Source organism: Mastacembelus armatus, chromosome 20 (assembly GCF_900324485.2).
Source record: "Mastacembelus armatus chromosome 20, fMasArm1.2, whole genome shotgun sequence".
In the NCBI taxonomy this organism is placed as follows: domain Eukaryota; kingdom Metazoa; phylum Chordata; class Actinopteri; order Synbranchiformes; family Mastacembelidae; genus Mastacembelus; species Mastacembelus armatus.
The window spans coordinates 2405994-2425428 of NC_046652.1; the positions used below are offsets into that span (position 1 = coordinate 2405994).

Sequence of the window (19435 nt, forward strand, 5' to 3'; positions counted from 1 at the left end):
AACTGTCGTATAACCACTGCTGGTTCTTACAACCTGATATGGTGCAATTTCCAAACCAGTCAGTGATGCAGCTGCACAGGATGCTCTCAGTAGTCCCTCTGTAGAACCTGGGGAGCCCTGTGGGGCTCCAGTGTTTAAGACTTAGGAAGTCCAGGATTAAGTTGCAGCAGGAGGTGTTCAGGCCCAGCAGGCCCAGGTGTCTTTCCTGTCCAGACACAGCGCAGTGACAATGGTGTCATCTGTTGAATGAAATCCACTTTGAAGCACTTCAGAATATTGTGAAAATATCAAAGAGCTGGTCTGTAATTCCCCTGAGCGCTCTACACATGCCAGCTGTGGTAAGACACCACACCGTGTCATTCTGTGCCTCAGCCTGTGGAGAAGTCAAGCATGGGGATGCACTGCAATGAGAATTAACTTCTATCCATCCATAACAAAGACCATCTGGGTTCTGTGCCTCACTAATGGTTCTGTGCAGTTTCCTTGGTGGTAGCGACTATGAGCTCAATGGTGAAACAATTGGTCTAACGATTGTGAATCCTTAGGTGTGCCAAGTCTGTGGTGAATGTGGAGTAAAGACATGGACTACCTGAAGTGTCTGACTGAACAAACATCATGTAAAATGGCGAAAACTGCAAGGGAACCAGGTTTGTGTTTAGTTACAGCAGCAGTTCATTGTTTTGATTATCAGCTGGCATTGTTAGCTGAGGGGTCATTGTTGAAAACAAAATCCCATCTAAATTTATTTTTCCAAGTAAAATGTCAATAAAAAATCCACCTAGTGATAAAATAACTTTTATCATATTAAATGATTTTAAAAACTTTGAAGTTACATCACACTTGGACATTTTGTTGATGTTAGATTTTATATTAGTTTATATTTGTTAGATGTTTGGGACTATTGGTCCTATTGGTCCGTGTAATTGGCCAGCCCAGCTGCCAATCAACACAATTACGCAGCAGCTGCTGTGTTTGTGAGTGAAGAGCAAAGTAAAGAGGCTGAGGACAGACGCACAGACACAGACAGAGACAGACACAGACAGACAGACACAGACTGAGACTTGGAGTCACTGCAGCAGAATGAGCTCGGTGGGAAAACACAGCAGAGGGAGGATCTAAACTCTCACACTGTTTGTCAATGTTGTGAGTCTCTGTTTGTTAAAGTGCTTTTAACGCGGCCATGATCCCCGACTGTCCATGCCCAGGCCACCCGAGGCGCAGAGCCCTGCTCCAGCGCAGCGTCAGCGGCTTGTTGTCAGAAATCCGCATCAGCATCAACAGCGAGTGTTTCACCGACCACTACACCGTCATCCCCGGCAAAGAGCTCGGAAGGTAAGAACAGCTGTGGGTCCAGTTATCAGAGATGAGTGTGGCTGTTTCTGGATTGAAGTATCTCATGGACTTTTCTTGTCTGCCTGATGAGGCTTACAGCAAATGATGTTTGTTTGTTTGTTTCTCACTTCTGTCATATCATGGTTACTCAGATATTTCTACTGATGTTCAGCTGCTCATGGGACTGTTGGAGAAATGCACATTAGGCGAGTTTATTTGTTTACACTGTAATTCAAAGTGTTTTTCAGAAATAAAAGACAAGTTGAAAGTCAAGAATTAAAATAAAAAACTGCTTCTCCCTGTTTAGTCCTGACTCTGGGCACCAGCAGAAGGCCTGTCCCTGATGTTCTTGGAGTCCGAGATGGTTGGCAGCAATATGTCAGAGATGTGCTGTGGTGCTGTGACATGAAGAGACTTATACACAATCAGTGCTAAAGTCTATTCTCTGAGCGACAGGAAGCCAGTGCAGAGATCTGAGAACAGGAGTAATATGGTTGTACTTCCTAATGTCAAGGTTTCTGTGAGTTCATTCGCTGCTTCAGCACTAACATCCATTGAGTCCAGTCCTAGTGAGTCTGACTTTGAGCCTGAAGTGAGTTGAAGGTGATTGTGTTTTTCAAACATTGTTTAATCACGTTATTTAGTGTTTTGTACAGGACATTTGGCTTGTTCTGTTCCTCTACATAGACACACTGTACATGAACACTCACAGCTGGAAGACCAATGGCTTCAGCTACTGCAGATTCACCTTCATTTAGGAGCAATAATGGGAGTTTGACAACGTAGATAAGGATCATACCAGATCAGTTTTGCATATTCTGCACCTGTGAGCTCTCAGCTCAGATGTTGTTTAAAGCTTTGTTAACAGGGACCACTTGGTTGTTGCTCTGTGACCACACAGCTTGTGCTTTCTCACACTTAGGCCAGTTTCTTGGTTGGTCCTTCTTAACTATGTGGTGGAATTTCATTCATGGGGTCTTTTCAGATTAAAGGCTTGTCCATTAGGTGGTCTAACATGCCCTGCCCTCTGCTGGTTTGTGGTGACTGCGAGTTTTTACCTGGACTAAAAGAAAAAATCATCAGTCATACATAAAGACACAGACACATTACTTACTCATTATTTTCAATTTGTATTTATCGTGAGTTAATTAAACTGTTTTTTTACTCATTCAGTTGAAACTGAATGTGTTTTTTATTGTACAGAAGATTCTGTCACATTATGACAGTGTTTTATCTGTTGTGGTGAAATTCACAGCTACACAACAGAGTCTAACACTGAAGCATGACCATGAAACAAGTGTACATTACAGAACATTCTGCCTGGTAGCTGTGTGTGTGTGTGTGTGTGTGTGTGTGTGTGTGTGTGTGTGTGTGTGTGTGTGTGTGTGTGTGTGTGTGTGTGTGTTCAGTCATAGAGAGATTGTGTGTGTGTGTGTGTGTGTGTGTATGTAAGTACGCAGTGTGGGATGTGCACATTGAGCAGTTTCCAGACTGAGATGTGGATAGATGCTGCCCATTTCACTGCTCTCTGGATCTGATCCCAGTGAACGTGCACTGGGTCAAAGTTAGTTTAGATTAGACATTGAACATCTGGACATATAGAGTTAAAGAAATACTTGTCCCCATCCAGTGGGCGATAATCTTAACTTGACTTATATAAAATCTCAGTGATGAGAAGGTTTTTCTCAGAAATCAAGAAACCCAGTGAAACATAGTGAATAATTACTGAGCTCAGTCAAATGCTAAACACTTATGTTTAATATTTAACATTTTAATCTTTTTCGGTTCAGGTCTAGAAATCAGGAAGGTCCTGTGTGTTATGGCTAGAATATTTCATAAATACGCAGAAGTCTTTTCATTTTTTTTAATTTTTATATCTTATTGTAACTAGGTCTAAACAAGTGTTTTGTATTTGAAAAATTAAAACTCCTGTGTGACATTAACCTGTACAAAAAAATGGATGTGGCATTTTGCTTTTGCAATGTTGTGATTAGATTAAAAGATTATTTGTGAGTAAAAACTGGACAGAATTTCAAAAACTTTGCAAAAGAAATAAAAGAAACGATAGAAAACATGCTGAAAATATCCCATTTATGTTTATTTCATGTTAAGTGATGTAACAGTCTCCTCAGAGTGAGAGTTATAATGCCCCCAGAAACCAAAAATGGTGCACACCAAAAAAGAATTAGATTTATAAAGCTGTGCACACACAGTCGTGCCTTTGTCTCCTAAAATCTTTCCAGTCATGTTCATAGATATGTCCAAATGAAACCATGAGGAACACTAATAAGGAAGTGTTTGAATGGTAAATCATGATTTGATGGATGGATGAAATATTTGTAACTCAACAGTGAGTAAGACCAGGAAGATATGCAGTCCAAACTATCTAAACTCTGCAAAGATGGTATTTTACCTCTGCTCTAATCCTTATATCTAGTCTTTATTTACAGTACCAGTCAAAAGTGTGGACATGTTAACATTGAATTGAATGAGAAAGTGTGTCCAAACACATTTACAGAGGCACAGACATGCCATTGTGTTAGTGAGACTTGGCTGTGGATCATTCAGGTTCAGCCAGGGTGTTGCTACTGATTATTGGAGCATTGACTACCAACAGGAACCAGACAGACAGCCTGGTGTGAGCTTGTCATCTCAATCACCGGTTGCATTTCATAGGATTTCCCCTGGGCAGCAACCACCTTCCAGTCAGCAGTAAAACTAGGTCGAGCCAAATTGGCCTAGTCCCAACCTGGTGCTGTGTTTTAACTTGGAAACTTTGGATGCCAGAGCATCAGCAACTTTAGTTTCTACTCACTGAAGTACAGCCAGATTTGGACTTAGCAATTACAGATATTTGTTTTTCTGTAAATCACTTTGTTGCAGTTAATATATACATTTTGTAGCTTTTCTAGATATCACTTAAACAACTTTTTTAAATGATTTCTGACTTTTTGTTTTTGTTGTTGTTTGAAAATCTTATTAACCAACCTGGCAGACTGCTTGTCTCAGTCCATCAGACAAAACCCAAGAAACTTAATGAGTTGGTTTCACTTCTTGAAAGAGGTCATTTGCACGATGACATACAATTTTGGGTGTGTTCCAAGAAAAATGAGGCGAGGAGCTTCCAAATTTCTGATTAAAGTAATTCTCATTAAGTCACACTTGTGGCAGCTTGTGGAAGTTAAAGTTACAAAATAATTTGAAGGCAGTTTGTCTTGTTCAGGACAGTTTTTCTCCTTTGCCTAGGTGCATTTTCAGATCAGAATTGCAGTGTGTAGTAAGTAAGTAAGGTCATTTCTCATAACACCTAGAGAAGCACGTTACTTCCTCAAAATGCTTTGTCTATTGTGCAGAAGCACTGACATACAGAATGTACAGTGAAGTGTTTGTACAGCACTGCAGAGCACAAAAGAAAACATACATACAGTAATTAGAAATGTCGAGCCATGATGATGTCACACAAAGAGAGTGCAAGGGGTCTTCCAGTTATATCCTTAGCTCGACATGTCCCGTGTGTCACAGCACTGATGTCTTCTTGTCTTTCAGGGGGAAGTTTGCTGTGGTCAGGAAGTGTGTAGAGAAATGCACAGGCCAGGAGTACGCTGCAAAGTTCATGAGGAAGAGACGGAAAGGCCAAGACTGCCGGATGGAGATCATTCATGAGATCGCAGTGCTGGAGTTGGCCACAGCCAGCCCCAAGGTGGTTGGACTACATGAAGTCTATGAGATGGCTTCTGAGATGGTGCTGGTCCTGGAGTTGTGAGTATCCAATCCCCAACAATAACCAGTATGAATTGTGCTTGTATGACAGGTCTGTTGTAAAATAAAGGTGTCTGTACTAACACTGATGATGCTCCCATTACCCTGAACTATCCTGTATTAGATTTGGATTAGATTTCCTGTGTCCCAGGGTTATGGCTGGGGAGGTTAGAGAGGGGCAGATCAGGACAAACAGAGTTACAACAGTTCGATGTGTTAATTTCATCACTAACACTGAATAAAGACCAACTGGAGCACAGCTTAGTTTGACACACACACACACACACACACACACACACACACAGACAGACAGATACATGATACTGTATGGTGGTGACTACAGTAGGCAGACCAGTTGTGGATGATCTCATCTCATGGTCATGCCTGGACTGGGCTTGACCTAGTTCCCACAGTGTGTTCGTGTTTGTGTGTCTGTGTGCATCAGTTCATGACACACCAGGCTGATCAAAGAAGGTCTCTCTCAATTGCTTTCGCATTTTCTGTCCTTGTCTGTCCCTCCACGTGACATATTGGATTTTGCCTCCATCCTTCAACCAGAAACCCCCCCTCAACACACACACATACACACACATACACATACAGATGAAAAGTTTAAGGCAAACCACCATTGACACATTTTCAATCAGCTGTCGCTTTCTGTTTATAACCTCTACACATACAGCCACTGACAGGATGGTGAAGTTTATTTGTATAGTGCTTTTAGACAAAGAATCTATACACAAAGTACTGTACAGAAAATAAAAATCAAACATTATTTGACAATGACTTACATATAGGAGTCCAGTCATCATCAACTGTTCTGTCCGGGTTTCTTTTAAAACCTCTGACGGGTGTAGATTCAATATTACCAAACACAGAAAACAGATGATCAGAGAAATATGATCAAAACCAGCAAAGAGCTGATCCCGAGTCCAAGTGCCCACTCTAAGAAATTTATTAGGATCGAATGGTCAACAGTGTCAAAAGCAGAGGTTAAGTGAAGCAAAACCAACAGAACAGGGTATTTACTATCTACTGCCTGTAGTGTATGTCTTCATCTTCTGAAAAGAGTCTGACCTGAATGAAAGAGTTCTCCAATTTAGCATTGCTCATCTCTGAAGTTCACCGACTGTCCTAATGTTTGGTTCCTATTATGGGTCAGACTGCAGACTCTTCTACATTTTACCTGCTGTAGTAGGTACCATTTCTAGTAATTATTTCAACACTTTATATTGTTTGACAGTATACAATGATATGACCCTCCATATATATTGTAATATGTGGCAGCATATATAGTCATTATGTCTGCTGATTGGGATTGAGATGAATGAATGAATTTTTAAAATAAAAATATTTCAAGTAAAAACTACTTGCACCAATTATGGTAAATAAACCTTTAAAAGCAACCAAAGAAAAGAGCATTTGTTGATGTTAACGCATGAATCATGTGAGTGAAGGGATAAATGTTTGATAGACTGCTGGAGTTCATGTTTGCACCTTTCAGTCCATCTAAGCACACTTGTTTTTTTGATATTGAAGGAAAATAGAGCAGAATGCTTTAATGTCCCGTTGGGTGGCATTTTGTAAACACTCTTTTTGTTTGTCTTTTTATTTCTTTGACAGCTGACAGATATTTCAGTAGTGGGGGCAAATGGTGATGGAGGAGAATTGAAGGGTGGATGGAGGGAGTGAGAGGATCACATTTTCTGTGAATGAGGGTCAACTCCCTCATTCATCCCTCCCTTTGAAAAGAGGAAAACAGGCCAAAGCTTATTTCAGGCTGGTAGGGAGAGAAAGAAAAATGAGTAGGAAAAGACAGAGGCAAGAATAGCGTAAATGTGATGGAGATGACAGTTATGCAGAAAGAGGAAAGCATCCAGAGAGGAGGAATGAGAGTGACAGAGCTCCATGGCCTCATTGCTGGCTGAGCTCCAGCTGTGAGTTTATTATGTCAGTTAAACCGCATGTGACCAGCCAAAGCATGGCTGCTCGCCCGGAGACTCACATACAGCGGAAAAACACAGGACGGTTCAGATTGATTTCATAGGCATACCCCCAAACTGGTCTGTAACTGTATAGATTGTCTTAGTTACGTTTCTAATCACTCTTGTTCAAAAATAATCCATGGGACTAGTGTTGTTCCATATTGTTCTCTCTGGTTACAAATCCCATGAAAAGATCAAAAATGTCTATTACTTTGATACGTTGCTGTATAATTGAAGGTCTAATACTGCAAACTGTTTTTTATGTTTTATTTTGTGTTTTGTTCACCTGAATCATTCACGTTCTAACAATATTTTTGGATTCCATAAAATTTAAAACAAATATGACTACTTTACTGATTAGAAGTAAATTTCTTGACAATTTTTTTTTTTTTTTATCTCGTCTTCAGTTTTTCTGTCAGTCAAATCTGTGTGTTCTTATGTTTATCTGCTTGTTTCTTTGTTTTGTTTGTTGGTTAATTTGTTGCTTTAACCTTGTTCATTAAGATCCTGTTTCTGCTTTTTTCATACTGCTCTAGAATATACAATATGAATGTTTTCTATAATGTTCACATGATGCATATTCATAAATAAATCTATGCGTAATTAAATAATATTACTTGGTCTTAGGTATTTCAGTGCAAAAATACTGGATAGTTCCTAGTGCTCTGGGAAAGTACAGCCAGGGATCATGTTGGATTGGCTCAATAGAGGCCTGCAGACCGTTTTTGCCCTGGGATCCCATAGAAAGTTAACTTAGCCCTAAATGTAATTAGAGATTTCAAGCATTTGGGCAAATGTGGGTCCATTACCAAACTGTAAGTGTCTGTTCATGTGTTGTAAATGGAGCCATTACCATGTGGGAAACTCCAGTTTGTTGGACATGAATAGAACATGATGGACACTCTGAGGCTTTCGCTTGACCTCACTCTGATGTTATGGCTCCCCCTCTGTCTGCATTTGTCTCTTTGTCCCTGCTGTTCTTTGTGGAAATGGCTTCCTCATCTCCACATTGGTGCACATTTCCCTTAATATTGATGGGACAGTGAGAATTTGATCATTTCTATATCATTGTTTTAGGTCAGCTCTTTCCGTTCTTTTTTTCCAAACCTGATATGGATCGAGCTCAATGGGTGGCTGATCAAAGCTGAATTCCCACATCACTGAGCTGAAACTGATTTCATTAATTGTTAATTACTGAAATCATTAAGCAGTATCCTGCCAGTCAAACTCTGACTGTCCTGTCCTTTCACTGGGCTTCAAAGCCACTGTCAGGCTCCACACACACACAGGTTTGTCTGCGTTGTCTGGGATCATTAGTAGTAGAGGTGATGTTCCTGGTCTGTCTGTTTCTGGTGTGTAACTAACCTTGGGAATTATGTCATTGTTTTTACTGAGAATCAGAAATTATGAGCATATCAATAAATACACAGTGTCAGTGAGACAAACCAAATAAGTACATTTTGAATTAAATCTCAGCGTAATGTGAGGACACATATTAGGGTCAGGGGACAGACAGGAGACTGATCAGCCATGATCCAGAGCTCACAGCCATGAGAGTTGGATTTTCATTGTCTCTGATGGAGAGAGGGGGAGTCTGGTGAAGCTTTGACAGTCACTGGAAGGTTAATGGCTCTTTGAGAGTCTCTGTGTTGTAGTTGAGCCACCAGTGCTACCATTAGAGGCTTAGTGTGTGTGTCTATGGGAGAATGTCAGTACATAACTGAACCTTAAACATCTATGTTAGTGTCTTGTTAATTACGTCATGGTTAATAAACAACCAGAAGATTTCCTGAACTGATCTTTCAAATCCAAGCAGATAGTAGCCAGCAGAAAACACACACACACACACACACACACACACACACACACTGCATTTTTTGAGAATATCTACATCGTATGTGATTATCTGTACAGGTCAAAAATGATTTAGTAAAGCTCCTTTGTGTGGGACCTTCCAAAACAGAGCAGGAAGCTTAGGTAGTCTGCAGTTGTTGTTTTTGTATGTCAGACTGGATTAGTTTCTGTCTGATCCTCTAAAGAACAAACTTTCCAACAGTTTACTTCACGTGCTGAAGCAGTCGGGTGCAGGTGTGTGTGTGTGACACAGATTAGGAACGAGTCATTTCTTGCACACATGCTCTCAGCTGACCTAATTATTAATCATAATTCTCCTCTTCTTGTGCTCTCTGGTTTCTAGTTCTTCATCCATATATACACTACTTTCGTCATTAAAGGAGCAGGATCTGGATCGAGGCACAACTAACCCTTTGTAGTAAGAGAGTGTGTGAGTGTGTGAGTGTGTGAGTGTGTGAGTGTGTGAGTGTGTGAGTGTGTGAGTGTGTGAGTGTGTGAGTGTGTGAGTGTGTGAGTGTGTGAGTGTGTGAGTGTGTGAGTGTGTGAGGACACATTACAGCAACCACATCCTTTCCAGAAACTTGCTGCAAACACACATGTTGTCTTTGTACAGAAATTAATAAAAGTTGTTATACAGTTGAGAAAGATTGTATGTATTGCAATCAACAAATGATTTTTATGCTTATAACACTACAAACAAAATGTTAAATCTGGATTAATGGAAACAAAGTTTAACTAGTCAAGTATGAATTTTTTTTCTTTGTGTGAATTAGTTGAATCAAACCTTTTGTAACCTAGCAACAAATTACTGTTTTCATAGTTTTGGAAATTGTTTCTATGACCCATGATAAGGCTCCAGTGAGACAGGTCAATTTCTACTGTGTAGTATGTAACACACAAGATAGTAAGTTTAGTCTACAACATTATTTTTTCAGAAGGGAATACAAAATAATTGAAGTAAAATTAACTAACCTCAGAGTCCATTAAAAATCTGTCCACCTGCTTGTGTTTTTGTGTGGTCTGAATAGTTTTAAGCAGCTTTTCCTTGTTCACAGATCTAAACAGTTTTGGAGCACAGTGTTTTTATTACTGACCACGCCGATGGCCAAAGCTACTGGGCAAAAAATATTTGTAATGAGCTGGAATTATTTTTAATAAGATTTAAATGTAGTCCTCTAAGCACTTACTTTGCATCAGAATCAGGTGCCGTACAGGCTGGAACCAGATTGCACGTTTTTCTGAAGTGTGTCCAACAGAGGTCTTATGAGAAATTATTTGACTTTCATTTGGTCAGACCTCCGGGCTGTTTGCCAATGTTGATATTCTCTCCAGGTTGTAGATTAAAGGCCTTTTCTTTTCAGCCTTGAAAACAGTCTCACTCACCCCTCCTCTTCCTCCCCTTCGCCACCTTCCTCTGAGATAAAGCCTAATTCACCAGCACCCTGAGGGGACACCTTGTCTATTCCTGACTCCCCTCTGTCATTTTCTTCTCGAGTTTCTGATTGAATTTATTCACCTGTTTAAATCAGGGCAAAGGAAATTGGGGTGCTTTGAGGAGGGTAATAGTTATTAATGATGGGTATTTTTAATAGTTTCAAACACTTTAGAATTGGCTATTTATTTACTAATCATTATGCTGTTTTCTCACATCAGAGCTGCAGGGAAAGTAATTGTTTAACTGTAGGCATGGCCTTGTTCAAGTGAAGCTGCTCATAATTAGAGGTGCTCTGCTGTATTGGCCATTGCCTCCAGCAACACAAAACACACATTCACACACTGGGCCTGGAAAGTGATTTATCTCCATGGTCTCTTGTGCGACTCACCATAAAATTCCTGTCAGCATTTTGCTTCTGTATGAACTAAAGAACAGGGACTGTCGTCCTCCCACAGCTCAAACACACGCTGGTTTTACCAAGTGTAAAGGTCAGAGAAATGCAAGTGTGTGTGTGTATGAGACCGGTGACCTGCTCAGGCTGCAGCTCTGCTGACCTTACACAAAGATTGATCTTAGTGATTGATCCTGATCCCTGGGTGTGAGGCTTTTTTTTGACACTCACGAATTTCAAAGGGGCAAGTAATTCTCATTTGATGTGTGTCCCCTGTAGTGCTGCTGGAGGAGAGATCTTTAACCAGTGTGTGTCACACCGAGAGGATGAAGCCTTCACTGAGGAGGATGTGAAGAGGCTCATGAAGCAGATCCTAGAGGGAGTCGCCTTCCTCCACCAGAACAACATAGTCCACCTCGACCTGAAAGTCAGTGGAGATTTATTTTGTATTCAGTTCGACTCTTATTCCTTTATTAGCACCATTCAGTTAATATGTTATCTGACTGGGTTTTATTCATCCAGGTTTTCAGATGATCTATTTCTTAAGATTTGTGTTCCTTACCAGACACAATGGAGGTAAATTAAGTTTAGTTTGTGGTGCTCACAGTTTCATTAAAAGCCAGAATGAATTAGTGTTTTGGTACTTAACATTTCAAGAAGAAATGAAGTAGAGTACACGAAGGAGAGAAGATGGTCCAGATTCAACAGTTATACGTGTGAGTGTTCAGTGTCTCACTGTTTGTGCTCTGGTGTCCTGTCAGCCTCAGAATATCCTGCTCACCAGCAGCTCTCCTCTGGGTGACATTAAGATTGTGGACTTTGGTTTGTCCAGGAGGGTCTGCAACCACCATGAGCTCAGAGAGATCATGGGAACCCCAGAATACGTTGGTGAGTTGCTGCTCAACTTCACTTCCACCAAGGTCCTAATTTTTCAATGAATAGATTTCTGAATGATAATTAGTATATTTGTGTTTTTGTTTTCAGCTCCTGAGGTTCTTAATTATGAGCCTATAAGCACAGCAACAGATATGTGGTAAGAAAACACTACTATGTTCTCAAATAGTGTTATGCTGAATTAAAATCGGTAATATCATGAACTTAAGATTGGCACTTTTGTCTGTAGGTTTGTTTAGGTCATTTTAACTGTACAGTCACAGCTTTAGGCCCAGATGTCTCACTGATACTGCTAAGCTTTCTTACCACCCAGAAACTTGACTTGTGAAGGGTCTTTCACTTTGGCACCCCCTAGTGGTAGTAACATACAGCAACACGCAGCCTGAACCAAGAAAACCTTAATTTTACTTAAGACAGTGTAATTCTTTTTTTTTTTTAGAAATTGTGGGTTTAAACACTTTTGTCTGCACACCTTATTTGTATACATTTTTCTGTCTTCAGTTCTTCTGTAAAATATATGGTGTATAATAAGCAGATCGTCCCTCCTTTATGACGACTGAGTTTCTTCTATGTAAGGTCACTGATACTGTTGCAGTTTGTCTTTCTGTGTGCATGATTGCAATCAATACTCTTGTGTTTTCGTTGTCAATGATTCACTGCTGCTTTCCTCTGTTGAATGTTGACTTTTAGCAGATTTTTATTTAACAAGCCTGAAATACAAAAACAGCAGTTGTCAGGCACCACAATAAATAACAACATGCAGTTTACCCCCACCTCAGTATACAAAGCACAGGTCCCATCCAGCGCTGAGAGCTTTGTTGTCATGACAGCAATCACAGTTATTAGGTTTATGAACAAAATCTATGTGGTTGTGTGTAGAAAGCTGGATAAAGGTGTTAGAGGTGCATAACACTCATCATATTCATTATTTAAAGATGTATTTTATATCATAAACACGTCTGTCTATTCTTCAGATTGTCCATATTTGCTTCTCAACCATGAACTGATATACTGTGAAGAAATAGCAGTGTAACTATGTAAACCTTATTCTACCTGTTACTGTTATATATTGTATTGCTATTAAATGTATGTTTTTAATTATTTTGTAATTGCTCATTTTTAGACTGTTGTACTACACAAGGTCCCACTGCTCCCACTTGCATTAAGAGACATATTCTAGTCTAGATTCTGTGTTTTATACTTTTTGTTCCTTCTTCTACATCAGCTGGTTCTAACCCTGCCTGTGATCTGTTTTTAGGAGTATTGGCGTTTTGGCCTATGTGATGCTGACAGGAATCTCTCCGTTTTTGGGTGAGGACAAGCAGGAGACGTTTCTTAACATTTCCCAGCTCAATGTGAGCTACAACGAAGAGGAACTGCAGCAGCTGGATCGGACTGCCCTGTCCTTCATCCAGACGCTGCTCTGCAAACAGCCACAGTCAGTGCACCCTTCACTGGTTCACAAGACACATAAGCTTATGTGGCACATCGTAAAATTGTTGTTTTTTTTTTGTTGTTTTTTTTTAAAAAGCACAGAGAATGAACAGCTCTTAACATTCACTTGCAAAAATCATTTTCATACTTACTTGACACAAAGCAGCTTCCTGGTTCATACGGTGAATTCATTCATTAATAAGATTTATTATGGCTCTTATTGGAAAATGGTTGATAGCAATGTAAAGTTTGTCTGTATGGAGACGAGATGTGACAGTTTTGAATTGTTTACAATTTTACAAAGACATAACAAAAGTACAACAACAGTTCAAGACCATGAACAGTCAGAAAATAAACAGTAAGATGAGATAAGATACACTATTGATCCCCTAGTGGGAAATTCACTTGTTTCAGCACAATAACAATGAGGGCGAGAAACAACAACACACAGTAAATTAAATAAATTATAAATGGGATCATCAAACAACCATAATCTATAAATAATAGAGTATATTTTTAGCACTGTATTTATTTTTTTAGCATCTGTGTTATTGTTAATGTTATTGTCTATGTATATCTCATTGTAGAGTTTGATGGGCACCAAATGATTGAGTGCTCTCACTTGCTCTGTGGTGGAAGTAGTAAATAAGCTTGTCTTGCCTTAGTTCATTGTCGAGCGGGTGAGAGGGATCGTCAAGGATGGGAATCATAAACCTTTAGGCTGTGCAGTTCCAGTCCGACATCAGATTTTTCCTTCTGACCAGCTTGTTAAGTCTGCCTCTTTCAGCAGCTTTGATGCTGCCACTCCTTTGCACAGGAAAGTGTACTTGTTACCAGAGACTGATAAATTGTCCACAGTAGCTTGTTGCACATGTAGGAAGTAGGAAGTCGTCTTTCTTGTCCTTTCTTGAAGAAGAAATCAATGTTGAAGACAAGTTGAAGTCCACCACTATCTCTCTGGTTCTATTTATGTTGAGCTACAGGTCTGAAGTAGTTCAGACGGGCCAACTTCCTTTTAGTACTGGAACAAGGCATGAAACGACACAAATTATGGATCTTTTCCAGTCTCAGGGAGAGGTTGTAAAGGTGCTGAAAAACGTTTAAGGTTCTTAATGACAACTTGAGAATCTTGGAGTTGATCTCATCTGGTCCATTTGTTTGTTTTAAGTGCCTGTTTATGCGTGTTAAAAGGGGTGAGGGGTTGGATGTCGGGGTCATGGGAAGAGGTGGTGGTGGTAAAATATGATTGCTTCAAACCTGCTCTAAGAGTAGATTGTGATCAAGATATTGGCATGGGGGGGCATCTGTTTCGGATGCCTCCTGGGCGCCTTCCTGGGGAGGTGTTCCGGGCATGTCCCACCGGGAGGAGGCCCCGGGGAAGACCCAGGACACGCTGGAGGGACTATGTCTCCCGGCTGGCCTGGGAACGCCTCGGTGTCCCCCCGGAAGAGCTGGAGGAAGTGTCCAGGGAGAAGGAAGTCTGGGTATCCCTGATTCGGCTACTGCCCCCGCGACCCGGCCCCGGACAAGCGGAAGAAGATGGATGGATGGATGGATGGATGGATGGATATTGGCATAGGTGGAGCAGCAGGGATACTAGTAGAGGGTATATGTGGAGGCCCAGTAATTGGGTGAGCAGTGATATGTGGGCACATGAAGTCGACTGAAGAGGTGTTGGTGGGTGGAGGCGTGGTGTGCAAGTAAACAGCAGAGGCAAAGTGTAATAACTTGAACTCAACCATTTCTTCTTGCAACACAAGTTACTTCTTGTAGTAAGTCACAGAGAGAACTCACATTTCCATTATTAGTGTTTAGGATAAGAGAGAAACATTAAATCTCTTGTTTTTCTAGTCTCTTCTTTCCTCTGACATTCACACCAGCTCTGCTGCCACAATCTATAGAAGGGCCGGTTATATTGGAAATTGATTTAGTGAGAGAAACAGAGAAATGCAGATGATCCACGGCTCCAGTCTGTCTCCCCCTGTAATCCCTGGGTCTTAATGTAGCAGAACTCACCAGATTCTTAAGAAGTAGAATGAGTTGTTTTATGATCACATCTTCAGACCTAATGAATAAAAAAAATAATCACAGCAGCTGTGATCAGTACATCCAGTGAGGCAGAATTAGCTGTAAAACAAGCACAGAAAGACAGATGCTGTGTTTCTGTCAGAGCTGAGATGGTGCACAGCTGGAACGTAATGAGACCTAATGCTGTGCTCAAGTCTACATCAGACATTTATCCTCTCATTGTAGAGGGCTGTTTTAACTACTACATGAAAATGACACCTTTCTGCATTTTACAGAAAAAAATGACATGCTGAGAAATAACTTTTAAAGCTTTTTTTTTTTTTTTCCTTACAGCCCTTAAAATCAAAAAGGCCTTTTGACTGTGAAGATTTGGTGGTTCCTAGTGGGCATGTGGTTCTTGACATTGATGGCATCCTGATCTAAAACATATCTCTGTAGGCTACTCTCTGCTACTGTGGGATCATCTGCCTGGCCTGACACACACATCAATATGACGAAAGAGTTCAAAAAGTCTCAGACAGTCTCATTTCGGCTCTTCTTCTTTTCCTGCCTGTCAGTTGTGTACATTGTCAGCAGTTTTCCTGCACTGGCTGACAACATTGCTCTCCCCCTCTAGCTTCTCACTGCCGTGGTTGATGGCTTCTCTCATTGTTGTCCAGGAAAGAGAGCTGTCATCTGCTCCTTCCCTCCTAAATACACTCTTAATTGCCAGATTAATCCCAGATGTGTCACTCGCCCGCCCACTCTCCCGTCCAGACTCACCACCATTCCCAGCCCACAGACAGTCCCCCCTCCACAATCCCTAACATCAGATACTTAAAATAATGGGTTTCACGAATACCTAGGTTGTCTTACATACAAGTGATAGCTGAGGCATTTTCCTAATCATTAAAAAAAACATGTATTCAACACAGAAGCACAATGTTAGATGTCCAGTTGTGTATTTGTATTTTATTTGAATATTATGTGTTCAGGGATCGGGCCACAGCGGAGCAGTGTCTGAGACATCCCTGGCTTCAGTCCTCGAACTCTCAGGAAATCCAGACAGAGGAAGAAATCCTTCCCCTGGAGGACCAGGTGGCATCCAGCACCACCAGCAGTCCTGAATGTCCTAGCACCACAAGCACACCCGAGGAGACAGAGAAAGGGCCCATGACGGAAGAGCTGATAGTAATGGCTGCCTACACTCTGGGTCAGTGCCGCCAGTCCTCCACCTCAGAAAAGGAGGCCCTGGCCATTGAGCAGAAGGCCATCTCCAAACGCTTCAAGTTCGAGGAGCCCTTCAGTGCCCTGCAGGAGATCCCTGGGGAGTTCATCTACTGACCATACTCACTCACTCTAACTTCTCCTCTCCTGTAGTATGTGTGTCATGAAATGCTGTTGAACAGTCAATCTGAATCGGAATTTATTTAATACAAATAGCATGATAAAATGATTCCTGAGTATTGGACAATCTCTTTGAGAATCCAGTTTGTATCAAATCTTATTTATAATATTTATTTATAGTGTGATTGTATCATGGCAGATCACATACAGTCTACATTTCATTCTTGCTGGACGGCAGTTCAAACAATTATCCATTGAAATGTTGATGATGAAAGAGTATAAACTACTGAACACCAGCGGCAGCAGCTGCAAATGGAGAAATGCAAATGCATGATGAAGCAGGCAGTGCACACAAAGCCACAGAGGGGAAGCCATGCAGGCATCAGCATGAAGCATGTTTGGACCTTTACAAGGCAATAGGTCATGGCAGCATTCAGCAAGCCCTGCTCTTGAAGAATGTACAAGCCAGCTGGTTCCCCTGCATTCAGTTTTCATATTGCCCCAGCTGATTCACTGAAGAGGATTATCCACTGTACTGCACACCGCTCTGACACTGGATGGAAACACATACATTACGGTGCCTTTTCTGTACTTCAGGTCTGTCTTCAATACCATCAACTTACAGAAACAGCATCTGTTTCACTTCAGCGAACCTGTGTAATTGACTGCAGTTTCAAACTGATATGTCACAGGTTGTAAAGGCAACATCTCTACTACTATCACATCGAGCACCAGCTTTCCCCAGGGCTGTAGGTCCATCTCTTAACTGTTCAACTGTTCACTCTAACCTACTGTCTGTATAATGGGCAGCTCAAATATGAGTAAGTTTGCAGATGGCACATCTCTGGTGGGAGCTGAGGTGTATCAGCTGGTTAGTTAGTTAGTTAGTTAGTAAATGATTATGGATATAAGGCAGTTTCTCCTTTAGACTGACAGCAGAATAAGCCTTGCTGGGATCTTACCAGGGTGGCCATGTTATATCCATTGCCAAGCAAGGACAATACCACTTCTACTTCCTGCATCCCAAGCCTCCCAGACTCATCTCACTGCTTTCTGTCAAGGCACCAATTAAGGCTAATTTCTGTTTAAGCTACATTTTCATATGTTATGCACCACTAAGGACCACACAGTTTTGGAGATGTTCAACAGAAATCCTACAGTATGCATGTCAGTGATGTCCCTGCCATCCATGACATCTTCCAAAAGCTACATCCACAAACCAGCATGTGTGGTACAGCCTGATTTCAGCCTGGAAGTCTGCTGTTTTCAGCATTATTTGTCCAGGTAAAATACTTATTAGTTTTTATTTAATAAGTGAACTTGACATTTTTTTGCACATTTCAAGGTTTAGATCATAGATCAGTCTGTCATTAGTCTACATCAGAAGCTTTTGAAATTAGGTAGATTTCAGTGCATGCTTATGTGGTTCAATTTATTTTCCTGTGAGCAGATGTTAGAGAGAAACATAGAGTATACTATTAAACACTGCTTTTTCTGCTTTTGAATGGGCTGTTTGTGACCCACTTCATCCAGCTCTTTCAATAAATGCTCAGTTGAGACACAGACTTTCTAATTCACTCACTTCAAAAAAAAAAAACAGCTCATAGAAATCTGAAATTGACACTGTACTGACTTTGACATTAGTAAATATTGTGTGCTTTTAACATCACGTCAGACTAAGATCTAGTTCAGTTACTGGAAATTAATGGAAGCATGTCAGGCCGTCAGAACTGATCATTCTTAGCAGCTGTGGTACAAAATATTGATAATTGATAAATGTGCTAAGAATCAGTCCTAACCCTCACATAGTACTTTGGTCACTTGCACTGACAGACCTATGCAAAGCAAACAGTGACAGTAGTTGTATGATGAATGCTGAAAAGAAACCATCATGTTTATGATGGGATAAAGGGATCCTCTGAATAACAGAGAAACGGCCATGTCAGGTTAAAGAAACATAACAAACTGTCTCTTTCCATTGACACCAGATAAATGTACAACTTGCTTTTGTATTAAGGCTAATGCTTATGTTCTCCAGGGGATGCTCCCTCTTTACCATGTAAATATCATGTACAGTATATAAGACAAATCTAGTTCTAGAGGTAGTGATAAATTTGATCTGCAGATGGAAAATGACATTACAATTATTACAAATAAAGAAACTAATTTTTTTTTAACTTAATTCATTTTTAGACTTCAGAAACCAAATATGTGTTGATTTCTGTTTCTCCATATGTGATACTTTCCTCCAAAACGAAAGCTGCTATTAACTCAGTCCTGTTTTTATCACTTTATTTTCTATTATGTGCCATACGTGGAGATAATATTTCATTATTTTCATTATTTTAAGACTTGCTGTTTTTGTTTCTCTGTAATATAGTGTAGTATTATGCAGAATATTTTGGCTGTTTAAATTCTGTGTATTAATACAAATATTGATGTATTTAAGGAGTCGACACATTTTACTCATTAGAGTCATGTCACATATTTATCTCATGTTAAGGACTGACCTCAGTCCACCCTCAAGCAATAACCTTCATTTTAAATTTCTCTTGACACTCTTAACTTTCCCTAGACCTGTGCTGTAAATGTGTGTATGAAACAAAAACCTCTGTCATTATTAATGTGCCTGTACTCTAAATAAATGTTTCACAAATATGATGAGAACTACACTAATCATTTGTGATTATGGAAGGGACAAATTACTAACAGTCAAATGAAACCTCCAGCAGAACCGGGCTCAGTTTGGGGTGAGTGGATAGAGGGATGGTTCTCTTTTTCAAAAAGGAAGGTTTTAAGTCTAGCCTTAAAAGTACAGAGTGTCTGCCTCCTGAACCCAGACTGGGAGCTGGTTCCACAGGAGAGGAGCTTGATAGCTAAAGGCTCTGCCTCCCATTATACTTTTGGAAACTCTGCGAACCACAAGTAGACCTGCACTCTGAGAGTGAAGTGGTCTATTGGGATAATATGGTACTATGAGGTCTTTAAGGTATGAAG

General features: G+C 40.4%; 1 protein-coding gene across 1 annotated transcript; it reads left to right on the top strand.

Moving 5' to 3' along the window:
* Nucleotides 1-1008: 1008 nt before the first annotated feature.
* Nucleotides 1009-19035, top strand: stk17a (serine/threonine kinase 17a). Its single transcript, XM_026292915.1, has 7 exons — nucleotides 1009-1332; nucleotides 4879-5091; nucleotides 11036-11183; nucleotides 11518-11644; nucleotides 11741-11789; nucleotides 12909-13088; nucleotides 16087-19035. The coding sequence occupies exons 1-7, from the start codon at nucleotides 1181-1183 to the stop codon at nucleotides 16433-16435; spliced, it is 1218 nt and encodes a 405-aa protein (XP_026148700.1). The 5' UTR covers nucleotides 1009-1180; the 3' UTR covers nucleotides 16436-19035.
* Nucleotides 19036-19435: the final 400 nt, after the last annotated feature.

Excerpts from the sequence above, each read along its gene's own strand:
- stk17a (XM_026292915.1), top strand. The coding sequence starts at position 1,181 with ATGATCCCCGACTGTCCATGCCCAGGCCACCCGAGGCGCAGAGCCCTG. Across the intron at positions 5,092-11,035 it reads ATGGTGCTGGTCCTGGAGTT|TGCTGCTGGAGGAGAGATCT; the intron begins GTGAGTATCCAA and ends TGTCCCCTGTAG. Across the intron at positions 11,790-12,908 it reads AGCACAGCAACAGATATGTG|GAGTATTGGCGTTTTGGCCT; the intron begins GTAAGAAAACAC and ends ATCTGTTTTTAG.